Source organism: Kogia breviceps, chromosome 12 (genome assembly GCF_026419965.1).
Source record: "Kogia breviceps isolate mKogBre1 chromosome 12, mKogBre1 haplotype 1, whole genome shotgun sequence".
Lineage (NCBI taxonomy): Eukaryota > Metazoa > Chordata > Mammalia > Artiodactyla > Physeteridae > Kogia > Kogia breviceps.
In genome coordinates this window covers 52,936,069-52,956,017 of record NC_081321.1, presented here as the reverse complement: position 1 = coordinate 52,956,017, position 19,949 = coordinate 52,936,069, and the positions used below count along the sequence as shown (strand labels likewise).

The 19,949-nt window shown below is 35.5% G+C and overlaps 1 protein-coding gene across 1 annotated transcript in view; it reads right to left on the bottom strand.

Moving 5' to 3' along the window:
- Positions 1–19,949, bottom strand: part of MSRB3 (methionine sulfoxide reductase B3) — a 167,973-nt gene that overhangs the window by 108,442 nt on the left and 39,582 nt on the right. Inside the window, exons 3-4 of the mRNA XM_067009691.1 lie at positions 9,180–9,288; positions 7,477–7,554 (exon numbers count right to left, since the gene is read on the bottom strand). Coding sequence (XP_066865792.1) covers positions 7,477–7,554; positions 9,180–9,288 — 187 coding nt within the window. The remainder of the gene's footprint in view (positions 1–7,476; positions 7,555–9,179; positions 9,289–19,949) is intronic.

Genomic DNA, 19,949 nt, shown 5'->3' with positions numbered 1-19,949 from the left:
TAGTTTTTATTTAGAGAAATGCAGTTATAATTATCTTTGCATACTGTTAAACTTTGAATCATGCCTTACTATAGTTTTCCAGTTTCTCAAAATGGAGTTGTTCTTTCCTTTATTTTATGCTATGTTTTTATACTATTTATATTTTTCTTTTCTTTCTTTTTTCTGATGGTTTAATGAGTCAGGCACTAACAATGTTTTTCGCTCCCTATATTTGCCAGTAGCTCCAGGAAGTACTTTTCTTTCAATCTAGCTGTTGTCTCGCCCTGAGCTTTCAGATGAAATGAAGACAGAAAAGTACCTCCCTATGTTACAGATTCTTTTCCTATAAATCACTGTATGTGGGGACAAGACAGGAAGGTCAGTGGAATGAGAGAAGTCAATTTTGTATACTCTTCAAAATAATATATGAGTTATTCAGATATAACAAAAGCTTAAGTCACTACTCAGAAATCTAGTTCATTTCATAATGGTTTCATTGTACTGGAAAGCTTACTTTTTTATGGATTTAAAATGAGGTGAAGGGCAATTCAGCTCTTTTAAATTCAAGTTAAATGTACTTTGTTAAAGGTTAAGAAAAATTTGCTAGAATTATGAGCAATTTCCAGCTAGTGTTCCATAAAAAGAAAGCTTGAAGTTAAGTTCATGTTACTCTCCCTAGTAGAATTCCATAGTGACTGGAATGGTTTATGAGTAACTATCATATGGATAGGGAAAGGGTTGGAAAAATAGGATTTGAATAGAAAGTAAGGATGGAAAAGTCCATATCTCCCTCCCCCTTCTTCTCCCCCTCCCTGCTTTCACATCTGCCCACCTCCAACACACACACACACACATACACACAAAAACAAACACAAACAAAAAAACCCAACACTGTACCAGAAGGGGAAAAGCTTATGTTGAAAGTCTCCTTTAGTGGTAAATGAAACAGTATAGTTGAGTAAATTGTGTGTGGCATTGAACTGGAATTTCTTCAGTGAAAGGGCTTATGTTCTTAAAGAGCTGAAAAAGGGCTTAAATTTTCTAGTAGCCTGGAATAAAACTGCACAGGAGGCGCATGTGAAATGCAGCATGTGTGAATAGTTTTGCAGCAGAGTCCCATTTGAAATGTAGCAACACAGCTGGAGCAGTGACTCATCACACTAACATCTACTGTTAACAGTCAGACTCTCTCTAGTAAAGCCTGCACTTTCTCACATTATAAGGAGGTTCTTAGGCTGTTGTGATAGTATGATACATTCCCCAAACTTGGTCAGGCCCACTTGAATTTAACATTGTTGAATACCTGCCATATACTAGGCATTTTTCTGCATTTAGTTCTTACACCTGTTTGGTTTTATTTTCCCCATTTTATAGGTGATGAATTTGAGGTCACACATCTGGGCTAATATTCAACTGGATCCACTAGTTGCCTTTAGCCTGTGCTTTTTTTGATTGTTTGATAAAAATGAAGATACAAAGAAATTTCAAGGTAGAAGGAAAGACATTTAAGGTAGCTCATGTCAGGTGGCGTCAATTATCTCAGAAAAGTAGGGAGAGAATTCAAAAAAAAAAGTGGTAAAAATTTGGAACACAGCTACTTGAGAAAATGTAATGGGGGGTTAAGAGTGAAAACAAAATGACATTCCAATTTTAATAACTAGAATCCAGCCCATGAATCCAACTGCTGCCCTACTTTGCAGATGTTGCATGGCCTGATGGCTTCCGGAATACTGGCTGCATCTTCCTGTCAGGATTCTAAGGGACTTCCCCAAGGATAACAACCAGCCTGAAGCTGAGTTCTTCTTAATGATCTATCATGATGGATCTATTTACTTTTGGTTCAGCCCTCCCTAGACTGGAATGGTCTTCAATTTTCAACTTAAATATTTACTATGACAAAGGCAAATTTTTTAAGGAATTGAGGTGTGTGTGTCTGTGTGTTCCATTTGTTCCAATTATGCTGAGTAAAATAACCAGATTCAAGTGACCAAAACAAAATATTAAAACTTTATTTTCTTATAATTATTTAACTTTATTCTTTCCTAAAAGTTTGAGTATTACCATTTTAAATCCATTTGTATACTGTCTGTATGTTCTTCACAAGACAATTATCCTCTCAATTTCTTCATCTATAAAATGTGTTGTTGTAAAGATTAAAGGAGTTCATATATATAAAGCACTTAGAACCATGCCTGGCAAGAGGTAAGTGCTATGTAAGTATTAGCTATTGATTATTATTATTACCGTTATTTTTATCATCAACATCATTAGTGAACCTGTGTATGAGCTATTAATTCAGTGCAAGGCCTTATTAGTAAATGTATAGAAAATAAAAACTATCCTATGTGATTCTTGAAAGTCTTAAAATTATCAGGAGCTGATTACACATGGATAACATTGAGGTTTATCAGCTAACAAGGAAAAAAGTTCCCACTTAAGCTGTAAAAGCTCTATTTTCTTCTCTTTTCAGCTCCAGAAATCTATCTTGTGAACTGTTACGGCTTAATTCCTATTTTCATCATGCTTTTGTCTTATTCAAAGTCTCTCTACAACCTGTCTCACAAAGTTCAGACATGCATCTGATCAACAAACAAATATCAGTGATTATTACATGCCAGGGACTAAAGGTATAAATATGACTAAGGCATGGCCTTGCAGATGTGGAGTTTACTTGCTAGTGGACAAACGCACATAAACAGATAATTACAGAACAAAGCAGAAAATGCAATGATGGCAGTGCATACAAGGTGCTATGGGAACAGAGATGAAGGACACTAGAGTTCAACATGGAAGTTTCAGATAGGGCTTCCTGGAGGAAAGGATGCCAAGGCTTAAAGAATTTCAAGCAGAAACTTAAGTGTCTTCTCTGGGATCCCAGGGCTTCCTTATTTGGTCCTTTTTAACCCTCCAGCCATTTCTCCATTCCTCCCAACATACCTTACCTCCCTACTCCTATTGGACCAGTCTCATAATTATGTCCTTGAAAAATCCAGTTTTGATCCTATCTCTAATTCCTCGTCTCATATAGCATTCTCTATCAGATATTCTCTGCCTGGTAAAGTGTGTTCTCATCTCCTCCATGAAAACAGGCCCTACTTTGATGCAGTCATATACCTTCCTATTACTCATGAAAGCATATCAAACAGTCATATTCAGATAGACATTAATGTTATTTTTCCACACTTTGTAATTGTTTATTGTGTTTTTCTTATCACTCCAACAAAACTATAAGCACCTTAAGGAAAAAAATAGTTCATAAGTTTATTTTGTTTCACAACACCTGGCAAAGGGTCGGCCAAAGCAAAGTACAAGATGTCAAAAATACTTACTGGATTAAATTGTTTCACCAATGCCTTTTCTGGTTTATCTGATGTTCAACAAATTCATTTTATGAAAGTTTAGAAGTTCAATAACCAGAGGAGAGAACATTCTTACTTCTGTCAGTTAATTTCCAACTGAAAGTCAGTAGTATTATATGAGAAATAAACTAGCTTGGTAGAATTTGTGAATGTGAAGAAAATGTGAACCATGGAATAAATTACACATTTGGTTTATAAAGCAGCCTGTGAATAAGGTTCTTGTACTTGGTAAGCAGTAAAAAAGCAGTATATTGTTGAGAGGGAGTGTATTTAGGGTAGAGTACAAGTTTGAATGGCCTTTTTTGTAAGGAAGTATTATATATACATATATATCTCAGTCAAGTAAATGACGAGAATTACACATATATGTGAATGCTGCATGCATGCACACACACACACACACACACACACACACACACAGTCAATAAGATAACAGAAATGGCAGTTGGGAAAACAACCTTTTCATAGCGCTAATGATGGGCATTTTTAAACTCAGCACTTCCTTCTTATTTCTTTTTATTTCTTATCTGTTTCCCTCCCACTGTTATTTCTCACATTGTTCCTCTATGTAGTCTTTTCCGCCTCACTCCCTCCTCTCTAACAAACAAACACTCCACACACTTTCTCATTCACACTCACTCACACACACACACACACACCTCAATTGTTTCCTACTATTTGTGTTCAAAGTACAAAACCAGCTATCTCCAGAGGGTGTCTGATGGTGCTGCCATTAATACACTAGACTACTGAGTGGTTTTCAAACTTTTGCTCACGAACCCCTAAAAGAATTTTGAAAAAAAAAGACTCTGTACCAGTTACCAATTTATTTATTGCCTCTCACCTCTAAATCCATCTTCCTTGCCTGCTCTGCTAAAATGGATCTGGGACCTTTAAATATTTTTTTCTTTGTCAGCTAACATGATATTAAACCTTGTCAGTAGAGGGCACAGGAGAAGGATTGCAGGAGAAAGAGGTTCTTCCTTCCTGGTTTCAGTATGCTTTTTCAACAGGCTCCTGGCAGAGCCCGCGGCTTTTCTAGCATCTGGCTCACGCAGTGCATGCAGATTCTCTATTTGCAGGCCCTTGCAACGTGGGCGGCTCCCCAGCACCCAACTCCTTAGCATATGCAGCCTCTCCAGCCCCCAGCCCTTTTCACTGCTTCTCAGGTGACACGCTCCTGTGGCTTCTCTGGAGTGAGGTGCAGCCTTCAGGGCACAGGAGTGAGCAGCACCTGGTGGCCAGCAGCCTCCCCTGGCACTTCCCTCAGGTAGTTTTGTAGTGGAGAACTCCCAGTGAGACACCTCCCAGCAAAGAGCTTTCCCCAGCACCCTAGAGGGGAGGTTTCTAGCAAATTCCAGAATGCAGATTTCCAGAAAGTTACAATGTCATGGCCCCAGTGACTCCTGTGCCATCAGCCCCAGAAAGGCTGGGCGGGGGGCGGGTTGCAGGGAAGCTCTTCCTTGGGCTCTGTCTCAGCCCTAGGGGCCATGATAACTTCCTATATTTGCTATCTTTGTATTCTTTAGAATTTCTCTTTACTTCTTAGTAGCCAATCCCTCATCACCATAATCCTCTGTCACACATAGTAATTCTCTACATTAAACTTTCCTGTTCAAATTACTGTGTGGCTTCTGTATCCATATTGGGTGCTGACTGATACACACTTCCTCATACATTTTAAAGTGACAGCTAAAATTTCTTATCAAAAATTTAAATAATTGAAAAAAGATAAATTACCTGGTGTTCTGTATATAGACATGCTTAAAATATATTTCTGTCAAAATCTTAGAGTGACATATCTAGATCAGTTATTGAACGGGAGAAGTCCACCCCATATAACCTAATTTGCAAAGGCAGTCTTCAATGTCCTGTCTATCAAGTAAATCAGACTTATTTCCTGTACACATACACACACACACACACACACAAAGACTTTCATTTAAAATTTTTGAATAAATATGTTGATACATGTTTTCATGACACACATCTCACTTAAGACTGGTAGAAAATGGATAGATGGACAACAGATGGAGAGACAGATAAGCAGACAGCCGGCAGGCAGACTGAGCCTTTCCAAGATGAAACACTGTTTCAATACTTTTTTACCAGTTCAATATTTCTCAGTTTTGGTTTTTTTTTTTTTTGGCCTTGCTTTCATAGGTCTCTCCTTCAGAAGTAATGCCTTCCTGAACTGTTCTTTTGCTTGATGCCTTAAAGATTTTATCCTGTGACAAGTCATAGTAAAATTTGGGATGGGTGGAAGGTATGACATCTTTTGTGAAGTGGGAGAAGGGCGACTAAGACAGAGGAGATTGGAAGGAAGATGTGGCCGACTACAGACTCTCTCAGACACAGACAGCAGTTTCAGGAAAGAGTATTGTATAGCAGTTGAGGACCAGAAAATTGCTTCCCTCAAAACTGTCCATGCCCTGTGGCCCCATGCCCTGTGGCCACCCAGGGTACAAGTTTTCCAGTATGAAGAAAGCAGCACCAGGACAAAGAATACTGTATTCTACAATTAAGGCCAAAGTAGGGATATTGTTCCCCTTAGAACTGACAAGAAACCAAGTATGGAGAAGCACACTTTTTAAAAAATATATAGAATAAAAATATTAAACTATATTCCTTAAAAACTTAGAAAACAAAAGCTTTCCTTACAAGAATGCTAAAGTTTCCTTTATGAAACACCAAATATGAAATCCTGAACACAATATCACACCAAATATGAAATCTTGAACCCCACCAGCACCTATGTTTGGATAAGGGTCTTGTTTTTACTATTTGTGACTCAAGACGTCACATGGGTTAAAATCCTTCATTTACAGTGGTTCTGTTTCTTATTTAAAACAGTAAGTTTTCCTTAGATCCACTACTTTACTGAATCACATAATAGGGAAAGAAATGAAGAATCTTAAACAAAAAGCAAAGGAGATGTGGCCAATTTTTACCATTTGGGATATTAACAAGTTTAACATGGCTCAGCAACTATCTTAAGTGTTATATCAACTATTATGACACAAACTAAAGGTGTTGAAATATAAAGACATGTGTTTTCTGAGAGGAAATGGGTGACAATTTGAAGGGCTGTTTTTTTTAACAGAAAGAATAAATATGTAAGAATTCAGAACAGATTCTCAACCAACACTAATGCGCAATAAGGTTTATGCAAGTTAAGAAAGGTTTTAAACTTAAAAAAATTTTTTTTCAAGGAAACTACTGTTTCCTGTTATTTCTGGGAAATCTGTAAATGCTAGTGTTTTCAAAAGGAAACATTTGCGGAGAGATGTTAAGTATGTTTTACTTGCTACACATATCAGATTCTTGTTTGTTCATTTCCCCTAAGAAGTCTGTAATTCTGTTTTAAATAAATGACATTTACTCTCAATTAAGGTTTCTTTCTTTTTATTCCCCCAAATCAGCATCCCTATGGGAAGTACAGGGCTTCTAGGATTTTCTCCACCTACATAAATAAATTTTTAGTAAAGAGCTTTCTTTCTTGAATAAGATCCATAATCTCCAGAATACACTGTCTGAATTAACTATTCTGTTGAAAAAGTCTATGTACTGGCCTGTTTTATAGTAAACTATTGGGATCTTTAAAATAAAGATTCTGGATTAATGCAAAACTCAGAGTATGTAATTTACTTATATATGTATAAATATCTATTATATTTCCCACTTTACTTTCAATACAGCTATTGCCCTTCATTGGAGAAGTATGAATAATCAACTTGGTGGATACTATTCAATCTGAAGGATGCACATAGAGAACTTCCATCATGATCAAATAAATAAATTTAGGGCCACCACTTGATGACAGAAAAATCAATAAATACATAGACATTTCTACGTTCACCAAAATCTCTTTTATAGCTCTGCTAAGCACCATGGTTACTAAGATGAACAAGTTAACGTTAGGTATTTTAAAGATCCAAATAATAAGAAGTCAGTCAGTCTACCAAACTGGTAGTTTATCATGAAAGTCAATAATTACTTTTGTTTTGTGGGGGGTGGGAAAATAGAAAAATTAGAAATAAGAAAATTTAGTAATGGAAAGATTCTAATGTGAACAGACAATACCAAGTTTGTTGCCATCTGTGATTTGTCCATATCCATAGGTTTTTAACATACTTACTTGAACAATGGAGTTCCACAAACAACACATTTATATATTCCAGGATCTTTGTGATGTGTATATTCTCCTTCGAAGGCACTGATACACAATAAACAGAGCATAAAAAAATTTAATTAAACAAGTTAGCATTATTTCTTATAGAACTTATTTGCTTAAAATACATTTTTCTAAGAAAACTTTCAAGGGCTTTTTGTCCTAAAATGAGAACAGACCAAACATATGGAAATCTGAACATTACGAATACATTTCAAATCTGTATAATAAAATGTGCATATAACAACTCCAAACTAGTGTGGGTTAAATTTTTTAAAAAATCAGGCCATCTAGTTATGTAATGCTTAGAAAACTTTTTTTCCTAGTTTAAAAAAAAAAAAAAGCCTGTAGTTCAGATTCACAGAAAAAAACATTATTACATAAGACTTCTGCTACTCTACAGTGTCCAAGAGCATACACCAGAAAATGCAGAAGGGTCCAACACTTCCAGTGGAAGGAGTCTTATTTTTTGGTTTGAAAAGGAATATTGCAGCTTTAAGGGAATATTTTTCTAAGTTAACAATCTTAAAGGCTAGGAGGTCATTCAGCTAATACAAATCAGCTGTGCTAGCCCAACAAAAAGTCTGTGCTCTGCAGCTTGTTTTTATTATCCTTTCACCCTCTTTATGAGGTCCAATTTTTTTATAAACAGAATTTTTAAGAATGACCTAATCTCTAGTTGTTTGTGTGCATTAAATCATTTTGCTAGTCATGTACACAACAGGACGGGTAGACGTCTTGGACCAAGACCGAAGTCCATTGCTAATTCATTGTGCGGTAAAGGTGGACGTTGTCAGAGATTCAGCATTCGGTAAATTCAGTAAACAGTATATACTGTGACAGGAAGACAGTGTTGCATAGTAACAAAGACCCCACGTGTGGTAAAGAGGTCTTTCAGTTCATGAATGAAAACAAGAAGTTACATCATTAATAAATTTGGATCAGAGGTAAGTTACAGCCTTATGCCAAGCTCCATGGTATAAATTAGACAACAAAATGGTTGGACTTTGGCAAGTTACCTTTGAGCTGGAATCAGCTGAGAGAGACTTTATTCACTAAAAACAGTCTTGTAAGTGAACAAACTCTTTTTTCAGGACTTAGGGCAAACTTCCAAGGACCAAAGCCATGTGAGGGCAGTTATTGAAAATTTTTGACATTCCAACCACAAATGAGCCAATAAATACTTTCTCCACATGTGCTTCAAAAAGAAATTGGAGTGGGGTAGAAAGGAACTAAATTATGCTACCTTCTTTTTGCAGCCAAAACGTCTATACTTACAATGGCCACCTTCAAATTTTCAGTATCCTGGCAAAGTGCCATGTCCCTCATGGTTTTGCTTACTCTGATGTCTTCCCAAAAAATGTACCTAAATCGCTATTACTTCCACACATTTTGTAGTAAACTAGAAACAGGCCCTTAACAAAAGCCTTGTGACTTTACAAAAGATAGAGTGTTCATTAAATGGGGGAAAGAATAAATAAAACTTAGTCTTAACCTAAGCAATACCATTTTCAACCTTTTCAAGGATACTAATTTGTAGACTTTAGCAAATAAGTATAGAATCCTTTAAATTAAGTGGCAAGGAAGAGGATTCAAAGGTGGGGCGGGGGGATAAGGAGGATGAAGAAAACTAGCTCTTGCTTAATGGCGTTTTTGTAAGCTCGCCTTACCTTTCGGTCCCTTTCTCCTGAGTGACATGGTACTGCTGGGGTGTTAGCCGCTTCCTCAGTTCCTGCTGGGAAAAGACCACCTTACAGCTCTTTTTATCCCTACATGACCCTGGAAAGAGAGAGGATGTGGGAGAAGGAGGACTTTTAGCTTGAATCCTAAATAACTGCTTTGGCTGGCTGTCACAGCACAGCTTCTGCAGTCACTTGTCAATGACCAGGCCAGTCCCTAACACACTAGACAAACTTACCTGAACTGCAGCTGGCTATTTCTCTCAGTTAAAAAAGAATGGTACTCAAGATTCAGGTGATTCCACTGGAGCATTGACAATGTGCTGTAGCCAAAGTTGCTGGCATGAGACAGTAAAAACCGATTGAACATTCACAAGGTGGGAATACCTCCTTCACGTCTCCCAGTACCTTGAATTTTTTTTTTCAAATGAATTCAAAAAGCATAACTCTATTTATAAGCATTTATGCTGTATATATAAGAGGATGGGCATATTATATTAAACAATAACTCTCCATTTGTTTAGTAGAATAGCCTGAAACCTTCCTCATTCAATTTCCAACCTGGGTGATTTAAATACTATCCTATTTGTTTATTGAACCCTAAAGATGTATCTTTCCACAGCTAGGAATTGCTATTCTCTGTGATTCTGTCAGAGGCTTCACTAGGTTCTGAAGAGTCCTTAAAAACAAATATCTCTTGCAAGACTGTATCTTACCATGTTTAAACGGGCAGCAAGAAACTTTTAATAGACTGCAGGAGAAGGCATTTACACTAATGCAGATTCAAGAAGTTCCAAAGTAAGAGTGAGAAAAATAGGGAGGGAGGAAAGACAAAGAAAAGCAAAAGTGAATGTGATTTTATTTAGAGACATACATTTTTCTTTTTATAAAGTATACTTAGAAAGACTTCACTGGCTAAATATATTTGAATGGTAAAATAATTTTAATTAGATTCTAATAACAATGTTAGCTTTTATTTCAACTTATACAGACTGCAATAAAATGTCCAGACAATACCCGCTTATGTGGGGTATTTTGTCTTACCTAAACAAATGACTGAAAAGAAATACAGTCGGCCCTCTGTATCCACAGGTTCCACATCTATGGATTCAACCAAACACAATGGAAAATATTCCCCCCCCCCAAAATTCCAGAAAGTTCCAAAAAGCAAACCTTGAATTTGCCATGCTAAGGCAACTATTTACATAGCATTTACATTGTGTTAGATATTATAAGTAATCTAGAGATGATTTAAAGTATAAGGGAGGATGTGCATAGGTTATATGTAAATACTACGCCATTTTATATAAGGGCCCTGAGCATCCTCAGATTTTGGTATCTGCAGAGGGTCAGGAACCAATCCCCCATGAGTACCAAGGGATGATCAATAACTCCAGACATGGCAACCCTTACTCACTGCAGTAAAATTGTTTTTCTTTGCTTTTCCATCACAGTGCGAAAGAGGCACGCAGATGTCACCACATGCAAAAATTTCCTACCGTGTTATGAAATTACTGAAAGAAAGCTTGCTTAGTTCCCCAAATATTAAACTCAACTTGTTTTGAAACATATAAGAAATATGATTTAGGAATAGAAATGCTTTCTACTTCTTTTACTTTTAAGGCACCTAATGTCATAGTATATGAGATCACTGAAATTAAAACAGGAGAAACTTAACTAACCACTGACTCTGATTGTGGGATTGAAGAAGGATATCAGCTTCCAGAATCAGGGCCACCAAGATAGAGTGGTTGATTCTCTATGAGAAAATATGGAGGCAGCAAAAGAGCAAACCAGAGCCAAACAACAAAACACACCTTTGAGTAGGCCTGTGGGTTGTCAAATAGCGCCTCTTCTGACCTTCCACAAAGAATGTTGGCCCTGCTCTGGCCTGAAAAGGTCCACAGGAACAGCTGGCAAATCACACTAATGGCATGTTGGTCTCTCATCTCACTGAACCCCATATTACACTAGGCTTTATGCAAATACCTACTACTTACACTTTTAATATTTTCTAAGAGATAGAAATGTTTCCCTGAGAAATGTTTGTCCTGTCAGAACAAGCCTCTCCACAACTTAAATGCAGAACTGGTTGTGATAGGTGAGTCTCTGCTCAATTCGCTATAGACGTCTTAAAAAGTAACTTTTTGTTTTTATTGCTTTATACGTTGAAAGGGTTGTATCTTTGTGCATTTTGTCCCCCAAAATTCATTAATTGAAAATCTAACATGACAAAATAACTTGGTTAAAATTATTCTTTCCAATGGCATAGATAATTAAAATCTATACAATTAGAATTAAACAAGTCTGTCTAAAATATTTTTGTTAATATATGTTCATTCATACAAAAAGGCCAATTGTGTTCCCAAAGTTGAGAGAACTAAGCTACCCATCTGTATGTCATTTAGTACAAGAGAAGCAACTGCAGGTTTAAATTACATGGTATTGGATTGCAATTTCCTAACATTGGATGCTTTTCTGCTTTTTTACCTTGAGTCATTTACTAAGGAGTGTTCATAAAAAGTAGCTTAAAGCACAGATGCTTGCAAATCATTTAGGCAAAGATGTTTCTCTCTTTTTCATTCTCCCTCTCTCAAAAATCTCTCTTTTCTGAAGAAAAAGAATAAAACTGTTGGTCAGTATTGACGAACCATGTCAAGGATCTGTACAAGGAAAAAAGGTAAAATTGAAAACATCTGATTGAAGTAAATAAGACAAACATAAAAGCTTCACTGGTGAATGAAGGGTATTGAAAAAACTTTATTTCATAGATTAGAAATTACTTTTGATCTAAACATTCTTAAAAACAGATTGTTTTCTACTATGAACCATCTCATTAGCTGTGCTACAGAGACCTCGTTTTAATGGCAAGCTTTGAAAGAGTGCTGCTGTACTCTTTTGTTAGTCTCCGTCTTATTTGTAAGGGGGATAAAGATTTCATTCCAGCTTTCTTTGTTTGTCTTTCAAGAACCACTAAAGCAGTATTCACACAAATTTTGTAGGAATGTGCCCTATGTCATAGCCTACAAATTATTTGGTTTTGGTGCACTTAAAGGTCATCTTCCAAATTAGCAAAATTTTCCTACATCCTGGCTTTTCAACCTTAAATATAAATATTGTTTCCTAACTGTAAGTGAGGTTTGTTCTTTAAGAAATGCTAGTGTTTATTTAAAGTTGTCAAACTTTGTACACTTTTATTCTTTGGTCATACTATGTTCTCAAAATAATTAGGCTTTTAAAGTGTACCTAATAGCAAAAGGAAGTATATGTGGACTAGAAACAACCATTGTGATTTAATACTAAACAATGAAAAGTTAGATTTTAATAAATTTCTTGCCACATAGTTTAATAATAATACACTTCCTGGACAATTGAAAGCTGTACTATTACATTAGCTCTCCTAGCATCATAACCAAAAACTGGCATATATAAACACAGAAAGGCTTCACTTTTGTCTCTAATTTCCCTTTTCCCTATCAGACTCACTTTTCTAAAGTCATGTGGTGCCACTGTTAATTTCAAAGAAATCATTTCATTTTGAAATTCTAGAATAATTCATTGGATGGTTTCCCTTTACTATCTTCACTTAGGTACTGTAATTTTCTTATTACACAGGGTAATTTAACATTAGTATTATATGACATCTGCTCAATGACCCCTAAATTGGCTTAGAAGTATGTTAGGGAAAGATTTTTTCCTTTATTTAAATGGTTAATAGAGTACTTCGAAGCCACAAGTGAGCATATGTGTATACACATGCAACACAAAGCATATTTGAGAGGGTAATATTGCCACTTTGGTATCTAATCATAACACCATTCCTTACAGAGTAACTTTGGTATATATCAGACCCACCTTGAACCCTATCCAAGGGCATTTATTTGCTAAAATATGCCCAAAGTCTCTTTTTATATCAAAGCTTGTTCCATATTGTTGCCTCAAAGTCAGTATTGTCTTGAATTAGAGTTCACTTTCTACCTTGCCTGCTTCCTAGGCACGTGACCTTAGACAAATGGGTCTCTCTATGTGCTACCACCCTCAGAGGTCTGCTATAAGGATCATAGCAATTAGCACTTAACAAACACTGTCTAAACAAATGCAGTATTATATTATCATTTTGATTACAATGAATTCTGAAGTTAAAACTATATTTTAAAAGGTAACCAGATCAGGTATTTCAGTGTGCTGCAATATTTTATTGGTAATTATTTTTCCACAATAATTCCCTTAGAACAGTATTTTCCTCACAAGTTATCTTTAAAAATGATTAAAATGAGAATTGAAAGAAGAGAAGAAAATTAAAATTTGAGTGCCTACTATGTGCTATGCACATTTCTAGGCACTTTCACATAACTACATTTAATCCTCTCAATAATTCTAAGAGGTAGATGTCACACCCATTTTACAGATACAGAAACTGAGGCTCAGAGAGGTTATAACATAACTTACTAAGGACAAACAGCAAATAGATATACTGACTCAAATCCCAGGCTATATGACTGCAATGCCCATGGAAAAATTATGCTACAAATTTCTTCTTTCTTCTTAAATTATGCAATAACTTTCAGCTTGAAAACTATCACTAACAACTTAATAAGAGAGAAAAGTAATAATCACTACAGTACATCCAGAAAAGTAAAAACATTTGTCTATTAGCCAATGTCTGTTTTCTCTGTGTTCATTCCTTCAGCATAGGGTCAGTGACAAGGTTCAAACAGGATTCTCACAAAGTCTATAAAACGTTGAAAGGCTTTTTAAAGTCCTGTTTAGAAGTAAATCAAATCTGTTAACTAAATCTTAGAGCACTTTTAAGTCATAAATCTTATATTTCAGTGCGAAAAATCAAAACAAAACAAAATCCAAAGATCCCATAACTTTAATTTTGGTCCTAGGATCAGAAAAAATGAAACTATTAAATATCTTCCCAAAATAATAAGTGAATAAGAGATAAGACTATCTTGTTTTGCTTTGAATTAACTAGGTTAAAACAGTAAAGATCATGTTGAAATATCTTGCTACTATATTTAAAAATGGTGTATTTTAATTTTCACTATAAATTATAATTTTCAGTTGTTATTAGTCTGTCATACTGGGAAATTAAAGAAACTTTTATCCCAGATGTAGTAGTGTTAGGAATTTCTAAATAAGTGAGCATTTATAAAAGCCAAATCTAGTCCATTTTTATAATAGAATATAAAATTATATGCCATGAACCATTTTTCTCATGTGTTTTGTTTGTTTTGCACTCTAGTAATTTAATAAAGGCTTTAAGAAAAAAATGCAAAGCACAAGAAAGAAAAGCTCCATGCTTGTAGAGCATGCTCAGTTTTTCTGATTTTTTCTCTCAGCATAGACCTATACAGGAAAAACATTCCTGAGATTAACATACAATCTAAGATGCCATGCCACTCTGGCTTCAGTCCTCTGGTTTCCATGAAACTAGGGCTGCAGGACTTTCTTTGAGGACCACTGATCTGACATTTTTCTTACAGTTTTTTTAAGTCATCAAAAATGTTGAGTGTTTACAGAGTGCCAGGCACTGTGCTAAGTAAAATACTCATTCATTCATTCAATAATTACTTACTGAGCACCTACTATACACTGGCATTATTCTAAGTACTTAAGATATATCTGTGAACAAAATAAAGATCCTACTTTCATGGAGCTCCCATTCCAGCAGGGGTAGGGGAAGACAGATAAAACACAGTGAAAATAAGTAAGAAAACTATATAGCCTCTTAGAAGGTGATAATTATACAGGATGGAAAAAAAGCAAAACTGAGCAGGGCAAAGAAGATTGGGAGTGCTAGAAGTAAGAGCTGTAACCTTAAATAGAGTGGTCAAGGTAAGACTCACGGAGGTGACTTTTGAGCACCGCCCTGCCTTAAGGTGGAAAGGAAGTTGACTATGCTGCTATCCGAAAGGAGAGCTTTCTGAACACCCAGTGGAAATGGCCAATGCAACAGATGAATACACTGAAAAGTTCATACTCCAGTGGCAGAGATGGAGACAAGTAATTGCAACACAAGTACTAAAACCTGAATATGAATAAAGTAGGTAAACAACAAAAAAAGAATATGCTTTTACATCTGGAAATTTACAATTGCATATCTTAGTACAGACATTGTCTGACATTACCTTCCTTTCTTCCAAGTGAAATCCTTTAAGCCAAGTGCTATACTCAAAATAGCTCTCAGAGAGTATTTGTCTGGCTGAAACTTGAACACAGAATTAGACATGTGGTCTCTGCTAATTTGCTCTATGTATTTAATGTCATCCCTTTCAGACTGTAGATCTTCATTCCCAACCTGGACCATGTGTAAGATACTCAACAGACATTCTTTGGTGATGAATTTTTGATAGACCTAGAGAGCAAAATCCTTTGGCCAAACAATGTTTTTACCCTTCCGGAGACAGTTCAATAACTCTCCACTTCAGGTGGTAGCAGGGAACATCCATAACTAAACAAAGTATAAAATTAGTACCTCAACTTAGTTTCCATTTTTTTAACAACATTCTTGATTTTTACATTTAGGTTCAGTTTAATTTCATCTGTCCTCTAAGTATAACACAAAGGAAAACAAAAAACAAAAACTCTAGGTCTTAGGAATCAGAAAGCAGACAATTGTTTCGTTTTAAGGTAAGGATTTGTTTTCCTTTCTATATGTGAGAAAAACTACATCTTTATTTCTCATAGTAATAATCACATTTAATGTCTTCTTGCTGTTTTTCTATTACTTTATATAAGACAGTTCTACAGAGCAGTTTCAGTTATATTCTATTGATGCATGCACAGAGTTCTAATTAACATTAATGGACGTATAAGCATGCCACGGCAACACACCATTTTAAACTTCTTGAATTAAACAAGACCATATGTTTTAGTGGTGCATAGTTGAATGATAAAATTGGCCTTCTGGTTTCCATACTGAAGGTTTGAATAGATAAACTAAGAAAATATTTTCAAGGAAGTTTTCCTTCCAAGTCTACATATCCTGATAAATTCACCCCTACTCTGATCTTCCATCTGAATATCCTTAGTACTAGTGTATTTACCCTGCAGGGTACTATTTACATGAGCTAATATAATATATTGCAATTATTCTCAAATGTCGTCAGTTGTTTCTGCTTTATTTTCCCAGATTATAAATTCTTTGAAGACATAAACTGTTGAGCCTAATATTAATTCATACCTTCTACAACTATTTATTAAACATCTACAGTGAATTAAGAACTGTGATGTGTACTGGAAAGTTAAAAATGAATAAGTCAAGGTTTCTGCCTTAGGGGAGCACATACTGTAGCAGAAAAGATAAGAAAAACAATCAATACAATGTGCAGTCTTATAGTAAAAATATATGCAAAGTTTTGTGTAAAGAGAGTTAACAAAGAAGACATTAACACTCTTAAACTTTGCCCACCTACATTGACTAGGTCCAATTATAATTGGGATATGGAAAACTCACATTATTTGCAGAAACAGCATCTACAGGGTCACAGGGCCAGAGAAGATTCAAATAGGGAAAAGAACTCCATCCAGACAAGCTGATAGATGTAGTGTGATCAAATATGTACAATGTCAAGGTGGTAATCAAAGAGTCTTTCATGTAAGTGGGATTAGCTAATTTAACAAAGCAAAATAGCCAAGATAAAATGTAGATTCTGATTTGGAAGAGGGAAAATTAGGTAGCTGAGAAATAAGGCAGTTTTAAAATTAAAGGGGAAATATGCCAGTGTTTTCTCACTGTAAGTCAATGGGAGTAAATGTATTTGTCACAGTATCTAAAGTCTATTAATATGATTTTAAATTCTAGCCTTTGATATTAAGTAATCTGTAAGGCTGCATGATTTTCTTGAGAGGTGACAACAGAAAGCTTTACCACTACATTCATCCGATGATACACTCATCTGAATGAACTCTGTAAGACTGAAACCACATTTTACATTTCTTTTACTTGTGGGTTACAAATTTTTAATTGTTGAATACATGCGTGATAGTCATTTTATCAGCATTCTCTAAGGGTAGCAAATAAAACCAGAGTACTCATCAGTACTTCAAAATGTAATGCAAATACAAGAGCAATGACTTTTGTATTAATGTGGACCATAAAGACTAGAGTTCAGGGAAATATTTAAAACATGTCTTGATCCAAAAAACATTTTCTTACTTGCAAAGCATATGAGTAAAAAGAGAAGTTTTAAAGGCACTGCCATCATCAAGTGACAACAGTGGAAGAGAAAGTTACTTAACTTCAAGTCTATCTGATTGCATGTGAAACGTCTGACAAAGTTCCCTGTTTTTAATTTTTTTTTCCAGTACGGGTCTTCACTAGAACATCATAGCCAGTACAGAAAAAAAAATTTAAAAACAGACAGGCTCATTTCCATTCTACATTTCACATGCAATCAAAAAGACTTGCAAAAAATAGTTCTCTCTCCCATCCTCCCTCACGGCCTTGGGAGCACAGACTGAGGAGATGAGAGGTAACCACCCACAAAAAGGAAGGAAAGGAGTCCCCTCTTAGATTACCATGCAGAATTTTATTTCCATGTAACATCAAGTATGCTTTGTTAGAAAAAAAATAAAACTTACGCTGTCTAAGAGCTCAGCTTTGTAAATTTCTAAAATTACATTATCACCCAAATCCAATTTAAAATCTAAATTAACTAAGCTCAATGGGCAGAAAATATGTCTGCAATTGCCACTCAGTGGACAGCTAAATCTGAGTCTAGCTATACATTCCAGAAAATCTAAGAGATTCTGGAGAAAAAAAAAATTCAAAAAATTTACAGTTTTCTTTATCAGCCAGATAACTAAAGAAAAGGCATAAGACTTATGAATTATTCAATATATCCTTGAGGAACTGGGGGATAATTTCAGTCATCTTTGCATCCCCAGCACCTCGCACTGTGCCCTAAGAAGAGTAAGCCCTAAATAAGTGTATGTTGTATTTAAATATTTATTCAACTCTCCATTTTAATTCTGTAAATTTTCTTCCTAAAAGATGTTTTCTAAATGATGGCTCTGGCTATGTTTCTTAGAATTTAGTTTAAAAACTGCAACAGTAATATTTGCTTAATAAACCAGTGAAATTTTAAAAAATAAATGATGGATTAAATTTTTTTCTCTATCACTACTCTGAATCCTTTATTACCTCTCTAGAGTTCCACTTTCAAATATTTTATTATGACTAATATTCCATTAATTTTCTGGATTTAAGACTATGAGATTACCTAATCCAGCATTCCCCAAAACATATCCTGTGAAACACTGGCTCTGAAAAAAATGTTTACAAGTAGTTCCTCTTGAGGGGTGAGGAGAAGTTTCTATAGTCAAACCAGATCAGGAAAATCTAGGTTACATGGGTTTCCTAATGAAGACTTCTTATAGACTTTCTTATGCTGATGTGCATTATTGAACATGTGGTGTTTTGATGCACCGTTATTTTATGCTCCACCACAAAAGTAAAAAAGAGTTGTTATTCAAACCATGACACAATACTTTCTTATCAAAATAATTTTTAAGCTGCATCCTCATTACCAAGATGATAAAATGTAAAAACAGCTCATCTTAGAATTTATAAAACATGGTAGTATGCAAAGTTTCTCCATTTGATGACAGGATCAGTTTTACAGGGTATTAGTAGAATGAGTGTCCATAATTTGGGAACTGATGATCTTCTAGTCCAAAGCCCTCATGAGGAAACCAAGGCTCAAAGAAGTTATGACACCTGGTTAATGAGAGCAAGCTCCTTGTCTGCAGCTTTCCTCATTTAATTCTCTCATTCAATATATTTCTCTCTTGAACCAATGCTTTGTTGTACATTAACATGCCCATCTTTCACTAACCCATGTGCTTACAGCCTGTTCCCACCCCTACGCCACCATCCTCCCCTCCTACTACCTCCTGCTAATTATAATTACATCTACGCGTTCCTTCAATATCCTCCAGGAGAATTGTCAGTACTTCAAACCCTAATCCAAGAAGCTAGTCAGCCATTCTGGGCAGAAAGAAGCACGAGGCTTCTTACTTCTTCTACTCCTTCATTCAACAGTAAAGCAAAGGAGGAAATGTGTAAATAGAATAATAAAAACATGAAGTATGTAACTCCCTTCATTCTATAGATAACAAAATTTGGACCCAGAGTGGCCATCTTTCTCAGAATGTGCATTCCTTAAGAACAGAGATCACATTACTTACTATGTGGCATTATTCTGATACATAAGATGCTGCTACTTGTTCATCACCATTCATTCATTCAACAAATACTTATTGAACACCTATTATGTGTTAGACACAATTCTAGTTGCTAAGACGGAGTAGTCAACTAAACAGACAAAAAAATCTCTACCTTTCTGTAGCTCACTTTGCAGGAACCAAGGGTTTTCCTGTAATAGAAATAGATTTTGATGATCAAACCTATCAACATTCCCAGACTTATTTGATGTTTCACCCCTGACTTTTTATATTTTTCCAGTTTATTCTCCCTTACAGCCAGGGATTAAAGTTGCACAGAATAATTTTCTGGGAAATGTCAGATAATGTTAACACTTGAGGGTAATATCTAACTGTGAACGATTTGACAAGAGTGTATTTCATTCTAAGTTTACAGGTGAGGAATAAGAATAAAAGGTACAAAACAGATTCTGGGGCCAGAAAGCAAGTTGTTGGCAAAAACAAACTAGTAAATGCAGATTATGCTTCCAATCTCTTTCTTCATCAATACCAATAACAGGACAGCAAGCTCTGAAACTTGCTGTG